This window comes from Oncorhynchus nerka, linkage group LG15 (assembly GCF_034236695.1).
Source record: "Oncorhynchus nerka isolate Pitt River linkage group LG15, Oner_Uvic_2.0, whole genome shotgun sequence".
NCBI classification, from domain to species: Eukaryota; Metazoa; Chordata; class Actinopteri; order Salmoniformes; family Salmonidae; genus Oncorhynchus; species Oncorhynchus nerka.
The window spans coordinates 57,424,747-57,437,333 of NC_088410.1; the positions used below are offsets into that span (position 1 = coordinate 57,424,747).

The window sequence follows — 12,587 nt, forward strand, 5'->3', positions numbered from 1 at the left end:
CTAATGTGATAACAATGTCTGCCATGGAAGTCTCCCAGCTGCTTTGAATATTTGAAATCATAGTGTAAGAACACATTTAAAGCCTTAAAGGATAAGATGATCCAACGTTCAGAACAATAACTAGCATGCTAGCTAGCTGTTTAGCTTTCTAGCACATTCACTCATTTATTAGTAAACAATTAACAAGCTAGTTAGTAGGGTTGAGTGGTAATTCAGATTTTCATGGCGTCATATTGTCTCTGTAACATACCGGGGTATACGCTGTTACCGAATGTGCACTCAATAGGCACAATCTTTTTAGCGCACAAAAAAGGGTTCTTGATCCAGGAGGGGATTGAATGTCTCTGCTGTAGCCAAGAAGCTGGATCTTGACAGCTAACCACTTAGCTAGCAAGTCAGCAAATCAAATGCACAGCTGGAGCCCTCAGCTGGATATCATTTATTTGACACATCTTGGATTTCTTATAGTTATACTTAACTTATAAACAGTGGCGCAGGACACACCCCCGCCACGGTTTTGTAAATCACACCGTCGGTATATCGACGGTATAAACGGTATATCGCCTAAGCCTATTAGTTAGCTACCACATGTTCTTGTCAAACTGTCAGCAGAGTAGCTAGCAGGCAACAAGATATGAAAAATAACAGTCTAAATAAACAAATTAATCAGATTTGACTGTTCAGACACAAGTTGCATGACCAGGAATCAGATTTGTATGAAATGTGGCTTGATATATCTGATTCCATGTGCTTTTTGGTTGTTCAGACTGCAGGAAAAAGATCCATTCGAATCGGATATGACAAAAAATGGGATAGAGTCACTTCAAACTGCCAGTATGAACATGGCTAAAATGGTATGGTAGGGGTTAATAGTGCATTGTAGAGACCCTCATATCTTTATATTCACTGTCATTGATTACCATGGCGTCTACCTGTAACTCAGTGGCACAAGTTATTTGTCGAGCCTTTAGCTACTTCATCCCTCTATACTTGCTAATCGCCCTCTTAATCATCCATCTCCTTGTAGAAAAAGTACCGTGACTTCCGTCTGCAGGGGGTGCTAGACTCCACCCTGAACAGTAAGATGTATGACACTGTGAGGAACAGGCTGACCCTGGAGGAGGCCAACGCATCCATGAAAGAGGGAGGCATGGGGGCATCTCCATGAAAGACAGCGACGAAGAGGACGAAGACGATGACTAGAGTTGCAGCCGCCGCCCGACCTCAGAACTGGCACCGACACCTCCCTTTACCCCCCCCCCCCCGTCTCCACTCCCGACCCCCGATCCTCTACTCTCACATGACTTAGCCTGGTAACCAATGCATGTACCAACTCTGTTACTCAGACAGCCACTTTAGGTCCTCTTTGTCATCTCAAAATGCCCATGAAGGACCTATAATAAACAATAAAAATAGTAATTACTATGCTGAGGAAAAATAATACAAATAAATATGTTGAAAAAATAAACCATGAATGACAGTTTAGCTGTGTCATGATGAAGATAGCACTGATGATATCTTTGACTCATTGATTTCTAAATTCATTTCTGTGTTCCTAAGCAATATGGAGTACCATTTGTTTGACAATGTTGAGTGAGATTATTAGGTGTGTCCCTGTCCAATGCAAACCTATATCGCGCTTCTTTGTTGTATTCTACATTCATTATAATGGTACATTGTTGTGACGATGAGTGTATAGACCCTTTTCTTTTGTATTGACTATCTTTAAGTGGATGCCAACTGCTTCAAACTGAAAATGACCCTCTGTATTTAAGTTCAATGCTGTTTAGAATAAGCATCTCGTCTACTCACTCTACTGTACTCTCAGCACCATAGTATGTTCTAGACCGTCTGTTCCTCATCTGTGTCAATGCTCTGTGACCTCATAATCTTTCACCCTATCACTAACAAGACATCGTCCAGCAGCCATCTTGAACTAAAATGAGTGGGTATTCTGGAAATGCAATATTCTCAAAGCTCCATTTTGATATCTTGTTGGAGATTTATATTTTTCTTTCTACATTGTTGAAACGACCTTGAAAACAGGTTCTAATCTATTTGAAATTTAGTTGCACGTTTACAGAGAAAAAGAGCTGAAAATAAACGTTTTTTTTAATTTACCAAAATGAAAGTTGGGTCTGTCTTTTTAGTTTTATTACGTACTTGATTAGAATGAGATGTGTGGCATTTCTTTGGGTCTCACTGTTGTTTTGTATATACACCGCTGTACATTGCATTCTGAGCCAACGCTGCATGCCCGTGGGTCCCCACCCTCTCCGAATGCTTTCCGTTTTGTGTGACAATTAGCTGGTGGATTAATTCTTGCTTTTGCCTTATGAAAGCCAACAGTTGTAATATGCAAGAGCTGTGGCCTCAAAATAAAATTACTGTACAAATACACAATTGTTCTCTTTGTGTCATTTATAGAATATGGAAATGACCTATTTGACCCAGGGAAAGGGGGACATGAAATGTTTTCAACCTGCACACTGAGAAACACCAAAGTGCATAATGGCGAGGTTAGGGATAACTGTCAACCAGCAGAGGGCAACATTGTGACCATAGAAAATAGAACTGCCCTTGAGGGGTTAACAACTATAGAAACGGGCTCATGAAAGCAGAACAATGAAAACCCTGCCTCATACTACGGTAAATCTCACACAAATAGACAACACCAGGATGAAGTACATCAAAACCCATACTTTATTTAATGTATAGCAATACAATTTACATATTAAATAACACTATTACACTATAATAATATTATATCATATGACAGTACCATAGTAATACAACACCATGGCACTATCATACAATGACAATATAATAAATGGACCAAACCATTTCATTTCTTCACGTTTACAAAATCGAACAACTGCTGAACTTGCTTAGATGGGTTGAGGAGGCAAACTTTACTCAGTGACTCCCGGAATCTTTTTCGTCCATAGCGCACACTGGTCTGATGTAAGTCTATAGCAAAAGTCTGATATTCAAAATGGGGAGGAATAACATATTCTTGACCCCGAGAGAAAAACAAATGATTCACGGTGAACATCCCGAATGGTATCCTATTCCCTACCGTATATAGTGCACCTCTTTTGATCAAATGTAGGGCACTATATAGAGAATAGGATGCCATTTTAGAAGCAGTCGTGGACTTGTGTTGGAAGGTGATGGCAGTCTACTTGTATCCATGGAGACATGATTCCTACATACTCACCACGAATACAATGACTGAGAGGAGGATACTGTTACAAAGAAAAACGCTTCATATGAAAATAAAAGGTCTATAATGATCACACAGCAAAGATTAGAACGTCCAAGAAGACTGATCCTTGAAGTAAATATGTACATACCTTCGAAATAGGAAATTACACTCATGTTATAAATGAAATATGTAGAAAGCGTAACGTTAATAATAATAATGATGGAGATACATTTAAAAGTTACACATGCAAAACAAATGGTTGTTGGCTGCCAAAAACTGTTTCCCATTGTGACAAATAAGCATGTAATAAAGTCAGGACTTTTCTCCAAATGTTGGAGAGTTGTGACTTCATTTAAGAAGCTTCTCGTGGACAGAGAAGAAGGTAGAAAAAAAGAAGGAAACTACAGCATCTATGTATAAGTACAGGGTATAGCTACATGGTACAGTATGAATGAGTAAAGTAGATATTGTTGTTTGGTGTAGGGGTTAGTTCAAATCCAGTTCAAACGTAATTTCACATGGTGAAGTATGGGCTTTACACTATGGAAAGTCCATAGTCGTGTGACTGATTGTTGTCCGAAACACATTCTAAGAACGTTGTGGTAACATTGCAACAACCATGTAATAATATAATTTTTTTAGTCCAATTACAGTCAAACAACTTTCTTGTTGCAATTTTCAACCACGTCTTTGGTTATAATGAAAGAAAAACACTTCCCCCTCGAGATGATGTTAAGACTGCGAGAACTCCGTTAATTTGGTAAGATGAAAGCTGTATTTTATGAAGTAAACTTTATATTAAGTAAAACAGTTGATGCAAGATAAGCCACATGTAGAGCTGGGTTGGACAAAATGGACACTATGGGTCTTGATCCACACAAGGCGAGAGGGGGAATGATATACAGTATACAAAACCAGCTGCTTACTTTGATAAAGGATATAGTCATATATATTACAAAACAATATAAATCTTAATATAAAGCAATAAATGTTCACAGTAGTTGTAATACTACTTTTAAAAAATCTAAGTAACGGGTATAATTTACAAATATGAACGGGGATATTTGGGTAATATAGTTATAATATGTATAAGTAACATAGTATCTCTACAGATTAAAATTTTCCTTGGATAAGGTGGGGTTTCCAAAATAAGTGTTGGCCAGATAATAGTGATGCAATGCATGTTGGGTGAGCTGTACTGTAATAAAATGTACTGAACTGGGATGGTCTGTGTTACGAAATCTATTGGCCTGGAAGATCATGTTGACCTGTAGGGTCGTCCTTGGTCTTCACTGTTCATTCATTCATTGAGGCGAAAGTATTTTCTTTGCCACAATCCAAAATGGGTTCCAATGCAGGTAGTGGAGCGTGGAGCCAGGGTCTAGCTAACTGTACTGTATTATCTAACAGGGTTTTAGGCAGTAACACTGAAAGTATAGTGCAAACTGGACAGAGCTTCTTTCTTTTTCCACACGTGAAACAACTTAAACAGGTGCAAACCCTCAGCAGGATAACAAATAAGACAAAAATAATGAAGAAACAAATAAATATCAAAAAACATTATATCATCAGTGTAAAAAAAGGTAATCAGGTTACCGGTATTCATTTAACCAATAGTTCTGGCAAAAAAGGCCTCGGGAAAGTCCGCCAAAGTTCTCTCCGTTTCTCAGAGTTGTACAAATTAAGTGCCTTCGGGTGGTGGTGTGAGCTACGGTGTGTTCATTCAGACTAATGACTCCAGTCAGACCAGTAACCAGTCAGCCAGTAACCAGTCAGACCAGTAACCAGTCAGACCAATACAACCAGTCAGACCAGTAACCAGTCAGACCAATACAACCAGTCAGACCAGTAACCAGTCAGACCAGTAACCAGTCAGACCAGTAACCAGTCAGACCAATACAACCAGTCAGACCAGTAACCAGTCAGACCAGTAACCAGTCAGACCAGTAACCAGTCAGACCAGTAACCAGTCAGACCAGTAACCAGTAGAACCCTTCAGATCAGTAACCAGTCAGACCAGTAACCAGTCAGACCAATACAACCAGTCAGACCAGTAACCAGTCAGACCAGTAACCAGTCAGACCAGTAACCAGTAGAACCCTTCAGATCAGTAACCAGTCAAACCAGTAACCAGTCAAACCAGTAACCAGTCAGTCCAGTAACCAGTCAGTCAGACCAGCGACTCCATGCTCTCTGCAGGGTCTGATTCGTCCATTATGACAACCACTCCATTAATGTCCATGTAGAGGGGGCACATCCCGCTATCTCTGCTGCTCACCAGGCTCAGCATGGCCTTGTACAGGTACTGATAGTGCTCCTGGAGAGACAGAGAGACACAACGAGAGGGGAGTACAGAGAGAAAGGTTAACACAACTGTTAATATTGACAACTGTTGTAACTTCAAATGCTACTAGGTCTAAGATTGGGGACATGTTGAGAAGTCATGTCAGATCGAGCAATGACAACCACCATGTTACACAGACTGGAAGTGATATTTGTTCCTATGACTGAATGGAGATGTTGCAAGAAGTTAGTTATTGAAAATGGCTGATTATTAACAGCACCAATCCTCCTGGCTGGGTCATGGTTGAACTCACAATGTCTGTGAAGACTCCTGGCCTCATGAGGTTGATCATCTTAGCCACCTGATAGACATCCACAGCCCCTTCACTCTCCAGCTGCTGAGACAGGGTGGTGAGGGCACACAGAGTCCCCGCAGACACTGCCCCAAACCTACCAGGGACAGAGAGGGACATCTTGATACCAATTGAGCAATGTGTCCATTCCCCAAATAATTCAGGCTGCTCTGGAGGCAAGGGGGGGGGTTGACCCGGTTCTAGATGGGTGTACCTAATAAACTGGACACTGAATGCACAGTACCTACACACACACTCAAGCGCACACACACCAGGCCCACTTACTCATCGTGTATGATGGTGGGTCCGTCTCGTGTCATGGCCTCCTCTTTGATGACATTGATGAGCTCGAAGGTGCTGCTGAGAGGAGCATCTGGGTTCGGCCATTTAGGGCACTGGAAATGTCTTACCTCCAGGACATAGTCATCCTGTTAGAGAGATGGAGACATATTACAGTCAGACACAACTTGGACAATGACAATATAGTACCACTACTGCAGGCCAGAACTGTAGTTTAACTAAAGCCCAATGTGAATACACTTGGGAATGGGAAAACAACCTTCCCCTAAATGTCTTCAATTACAGTACCGTAGTTTAGGTAGAGCCTATCTGAAAACGGATGTGCTCAACCAAGGCCCAGTCCCACTGGTCCTACCTATAAGGACCACCCCGGGACAATCATGGCCCTTCTATCTGCATACCGGCATAACGGTCTAAGAGGTTTTTATATACTGAGAGGTTACCTGTGAGGGGTGAAAGGTCAAAGATGAAGGTTATTGTACCTGCGTGGCCTCCAGTATAAAGTCGTGGATGATGATCTGTTCTTCGTTGGAGAGACACAATCTGTCCTTGCTGATCAGGGTGACGGTGAAGGCTAGGCAGTTCATCGCCTCCTCTCTACTCGGCCAGTACACAAACTCATCCTCAGCCTAGGTACACATACGACAACACAGGCACACAGGTTAGATGAGTATAAGGTATAATATTTTATTTTCATATATTCCTTTTCACCACTGATGCATAACCAGGCAAGGACAGTACAGTTTTACTTGACTAAGTAGGGCGAAAAGCATAAGAGACTTATGTTATAACCTGCTGGCCAGCTACTCTACTCACCAAACCGTGGTTGTCAGCAAGCATGACGATGATTTGGGCGTTGTGGTCCCAGATCATTCTCCAGAAGTCTGTGGTGGTGTGGGGCAAAGGATGCTGGGTAATGATGAACTCATTACTCCTATAGTAACCCTGCATGGCCAAAGGTTGAATGTCAACATGTTAGCAGTCATACATAGTCAACAGCTCTCTCAAAATCTTCTATAACATTATTAACCAATTACATTCACAGTGTCTGAACACCAGAAGGAATGTACTGTATTGTGTCTGTTAGGACTTACATTTCATATCAATGAGTTTTAAAGGTTACTGTCTTGATCGTGATGCACTGTGTACAGGCCCTTGGCCTTAGTTTCTCAGTATGAATGATTCTTTATGATAAATGGTGTACTGTTATTCATTAAGAGGCTTCACACAATAACAGTAAAACATGCAGGGTAATTATAATCATCAAGGGTACAGAACATATCATTATGTTCAGACACACCTATCAGACAGACAGGGTGGACATGAGATATGTGTGTGTGTGGTACAGCAGTATCATACCATTATGTAGGAGGCATTGATGTAGTCTGTGCCTTTCATTCCAGGGAGAGGGGCCAGTCCTACTCGAGCTCGTTCCGCTGGAGAGGGAGACGAAACACATGCAATCAATCACACCACTAGCCTTGTGGTGCCATTGTACTGTACAGTGCTAACTAATAATGCACATATCACATGTCTGGACTACTGCAACTCTCTTTTGGTTGGACTCCCTGCTTGTGCCATCAAACCCCTGCAACTTATCCAGAATGCCACAACCTTCCTAAGTTCTCCCATGTCCCCGCTCCTCTGCCCACTCCACTGGCTTCCAGTCGAAGCCTGCATCCACTACAAGACCACCTGTGCTTGCCTTCAGAGGAGCTGCCCCTCCCTACCGCCAGGCTATGATCAAAACCTACACAGCCATCTTGAGCCCACAGTTCTTGAACCACTGGTCTCTTGGACGTTCTACACGTACCTCTTCAAAGAGTATCTTCAATCAATCCCACTGCCACTCCCCTTACAAAAAAATAAAATGAAAATAACATGGATCTTCCTACTAGCACTGACCTTTCTGGTAGCCACTTTATTGAGGGAAAATGTACATACTATGACTGTGATATGTGGTGTCCAACCTAGCTATCTAAAGATACTAACTGAGTCGCTCTGGGTAAATTATTCAAATGTAAATATCAACTATAAGCTACACACTGTTTCAACAACTGTGCTTTTGCTATGGCAGGATTCCTCAACTGATGGCCTGGCCCAAGGGTGGTTTTATTTGTCCCACCATGATTTGAGCAAAAACATTTAGAAAAGTTTTCATTGTTGGACATAAAAGACTGTAAAAGCACCAGGAAATCAGTTGGAAATCTGTTCTAAGTATTCCCACGGATAATACAAAGAAACGTGATTATACAGTTGAAGACGGAAGTTCACATACACCTTAGCCAAATACATTTAAACTCAGTGTTTCAGAATTCCTGACATTTAATCCAAGTAAAAATCCCTGTTTTAGGTCAGTTAGGATAACCACTATTTTAAGAATGTGAAATGTCAGAATAATTGTAGAGATAATTATTTATTTCAGCTTTTATTTCTTTCATCACATTCCCAGTGGGTCAGATTAGTATTTGGTAGCATTGCCTTTAATTTTTTTTAACTTGTGTCAAACATTTCAAGTAGCCTTCCACAAGCTTCCCCCAATAAGTTGGGTGAATTTTGGCCCATTCCTCCTGACAGATCTGTTGTAACTGAGTCAGGTTTGTAAGGCCTCCTTGCTCGCACACGCTTTTTCAGTTCTGCCCACGCATTTTCTATATGATTGAGGTCAGGGCTTTCTGATGGCCACTCCAATACCTTGACATTGTTGTCCTTAAGCCATTTTGCCACAACTTTGGAAGTATGCTTGGGGTCATTGTCCATTTGGAAGACCCATTTGCGACCAAGCTTTATTCACTTCCTGACTGATGTCTTGAGATGTAACTTCAATATATCCACATAATTGTCCTGCCTCATGATGCCATCTATTTTGTGAAGTGCACCAGTCCCTCCTGCAGCAAAGCCCCCCCACAACATGATACTGCCACCCCCGTGCTTCACGGTTGAGATGGTGTTTTTCGGCTTGCAAGCCTCCCCCTTTTTCCTCCAAACATAACAATGGTCATTATGGCCAAACAGTTTTGTTTCATCAGATCAGAGGACATTTCTCCAAAAAGTACGATCTTTGTCCCCATGTGCAGTTGCAAAGCATAGTCTGGCTTTTTTATGGTGGTTTTGGAGCAGTGGCTTCTTCCTTGCTGAGCAGCCTTTAAGGTTATGTCGGTATAGGACTCGTTTTACTGTTGATATAGATACCTTTGTACCTGTTTCCTCCAGCATCTTCACAAGGTCCTTTGCTGTTGTTCTGGGATTGATTTGCACTTTTAGCACCAAGGAATTCACACCACCAGAATGCGTCTCCTTCCTGAGCGGTATGACGGCTGTGTGGTCCCATGGTGTTTATACTTGCGTACTATTGTTTGTACAGATGAACGTGGTACCTTCAGGTTTTGAATTGTGGCGGTCTACAATTTTTTTCTGAGGTCTTGGCTGATTTCTTTTGATTTTCCCATGATGTCAAGCAAAGAGGCACTGAGTTTGAAGGTAGGCCTTGAAATACATCCACAGGTACACCTCCAATTGACTCAAATTATGTCAATTAGCCTATCAGAATCTTCCAAAGCCATGACATCATTTGATGAAATTTTCCAAGCTGTTGAAAAGCACAGTCTTGTGATACAGTCACAGAATTGTGATACAGTAAATTATAAGTGAAATAATCTGTCTATAAACAATTGTTGGAAAAATTACTTGTGTCATGCACAAAGTAGATGTCCTAACCGACTTGCCAAAACTATAGTTTGTTGACCTTTCTGGTGCAGGGGTCCCACTAGAGACCCACCTCGACAACATCCAGTGAAATTCCAGAGCTCCAAATTCAAAATACAGAAAACGTCATATTAAACCTTCATGATAATACAAGTGTCATACATGATTCTTTAGCTTAGAATCTTAGCAATCTAACCGCATCATATGATTTCAAGAAAGCTTTACGGCGAAAGCACAGCATTTTATTATCTGAGGTCAGCGCCCCACAACAGCATATTATCCAAACAAGCACAGGTGTCACAAAATCCAAAATAGCAATAAAATAAGTGACTTACCTTTGAAGATCTTCCTCTGACCGCAATCATAAGAGTCCCAGGAACACAATGAATGGTCGTTTTGTTCAATAAATCTTTATACCCCAAATAGTCCATTTAGTAGGCGTCATTGAGTTCAGTAATCCACCAGTTCAGAATGCAGTTCAGAATGCAGAATGGAGTTCAAAAAGTTACCAGTAAAGTTTATCCAAACAAATAAAACGACGTTTCCAATTCATTATTAGGTACTCTATTATCTACATAAACAATAATATTTCATACGGAGCAAACTATTTTCAATAGGAAAGGAAAAGAAAGCAGCGCACTCCCATGGTCACGTGCGCTAATTTTGCCACGGGGCTTCCTAAGGATAAAAAACTACTCCTCGTTGGTTATTCGGAATATAAGCCTGAAACCATGTATAAAGACTGTTGACATCTAGTGGAAGCCATAGGAACTGCAATTTGGGAGGCGGAAGTCTTTAGTTTCAATAGCTTAAGCTTGGAATTGGCTGGCAGGTCAACAGAAAAAAAAATGGTCCTCGGGCCAAATCAGTTGTGTTATACTCACAGACATAATGTTAACAGTTTTAGAAACTTTAGAGTGTTTTCTATCCAATACTAGCTTCTGGGCCTGAGTAACAGGCAGTTTACTTTAGACTTGAAAATAAAAGAGAGCCGCACACTCTTGGAGCTCAGATGCAAAAATGTAATACCAACGTTTCGACAGCCAAGCTGTCTTCATCAGGGTATAATCACAAACACTGCGGGATGACTCGTTTATATAGTGTCAAAAGACACATGTGTCTGTAATCATGGCCAGGAGTGGCCTAATATCATTGGTTAATAATCAAATATTAAAATGTCATACAAAGAACAGCATACAAACAAATGGATAGCATACGATCATAGATTAATTTGACAATACAAGTTTACACACAATTACAATGGCAAAGTCACAATAATCACAAGAATGGCTTCAGATCAAAGTCTACGTTGAGACCGAAGGGCGCAAGGGTCTTTAAATGAAAGATCCAGGCAGCCTCTCGTTTTAACAATAAATGATCAAGGTCACCCCCTCTCCTAGGGAGGGTGACATATTCAATGCCAATATAACACAGAGACGAAATCGAGTGGCCTGCCTCCAAGAAGTGGGCCGCAGCTGGATAAGTAAAGTTTTTACACCTAATGGTGCTACGATGCTCTGAGATACGTACTTTGGACACCTCAGTCATCCAAAATTCCAAATACTGCCCCCTATCCCTAACAAGAAATTTGTGGTGGTTGAAAAACAAGTTTTAAAGACTCCAACCTAAGTTTATGTAAAATTCCGACTTCAACTGTATACAAACGTAAGCAAGGTTTGAAATTATTATGTTTTAGTCAAATATATTCCTTGTTTTATTCGTACGGTCAATTTGCAGTCAACAAATTATTTGTACTCATGTTCCGGGCCCCTGACCATCTGCTCAAGAAAAAATCAGCCCGCGGCTGAATCTACCCTATGGCGGAGTCACATGGTGGGTTAAAACATCTCATACACTCTATTTCTATAGCCTAATGTCTCAGGCGAACTGGCAAAGCATGTTTGAACTGGCAAGGCATGATTACAGAAATGGATAATATAGCCTAGACTACTATCTAGAAATACTGTACTCACATGGAACCACTGAGGAGTTGCGGTTCTTCTCCTTGTTGCAGTCTTTCTGGGCGCTGAAGCACTCTATGAAGTGGGTGTTACACTGGGTCAGCAGCTGGAGAGACAGCGGGGGAAGAAGAGTTGGATCAGATCACTAGAACAACATCGAGTGAATGGATATGAATGGGCATCAAAGGATACTTGGTGGTATTATAATGGCTGGGTGACAATGTCTACCTACAATCTTTAGTACAGCCCTTCAACTCTCGAAGGATGCTATTCATTACATAAGTAGTACATAAATTACTATGCTGATATATAGGCTCACTCTGAACTGCTTGTCGAGGCGCGTGCGGCCCCCGAGGCCAGGGGTGAGGATGCTGTTGACGTAACCATGGAGCTGACAAGCGGGTACCTCTGTCTCACTGCCCAGGATGGCCTCCATCAGTGCATCATGGATGAACACGTACTGCTCCTATGATCCAGGGGGAAGGGTAGAGGGAGGAGGAAGATACACTACATGACCAAAAGTATGTGGACACCTGCTTGTTGAACATCTTATTATAAAATCATGGACATTAATATTGGGTTGGTCCCCCCTTTGTTGCTTTAACAGCATCCACTTTTCTGGGAAGACTTTCCACTAAATGTTGGAACATTGCTGCAGGGACTTGCTTCCCATTCTGCCACAAGAATATTAGTGAGGTCGGGCACTGATGTTTGGCGATTAGGCCTGGCTCGCAGTTGGCGTTCCATTTCATCCCTAAGGTGTTCGATGGGGTTGAG

General features: G+C 41.4%; 1 protein-coding gene and 1 pseudogene across 1 annotated transcript in view; one reads left to right on the forward strand and one right to left on the reverse strand.

Moving 5' to 3' along the window:
• The window catches only part of LOC115142953 (calcium-dependent secretion activator 1-like), a 155,195-nt pseudogene extending 152,801 nt beyond the window's left edge, over positions 1-2,394 (forward strand).
• Positions 2,395-2,685: 291 nt separating this feature from the next.
• Positions 2,686-12,587, reverse strand: part of LOC115142954 (receptor-type tyrosine-protein phosphatase gamma-like) — a 324,742-nt gene continuing 314,840 nt past the window's right edge. The window contains exons 21-28 of the mRNA XM_029682861.2: positions 12,130-12,276; positions 11,823-11,916; positions 7,504-7,580; positions 6,961-7,089; positions 6,627-6,773; positions 6,130-6,272; positions 5,806-5,941; positions 2,686-5,525 (exon numbers count right to left, since the gene is read on the reverse strand). Coding sequence (XP_029538721.1) covers positions 5,379-5,525; positions 5,806-5,941; positions 6,130-6,272; positions 6,627-6,773; positions 6,961-7,089; positions 7,504-7,580; positions 11,823-11,916; positions 12,130-12,276 — 1,020 coding nt within the window. The 3' untranslated portion in view covers positions 2,686-5,378. The remainder of the gene's footprint in view (positions 5,526-5,805; positions 5,942-6,129; positions 6,273-6,626; positions 6,774-6,960; positions 7,090-7,503; positions 7,581-11,822; positions 11,917-12,129; positions 12,277-12,587) is intronic.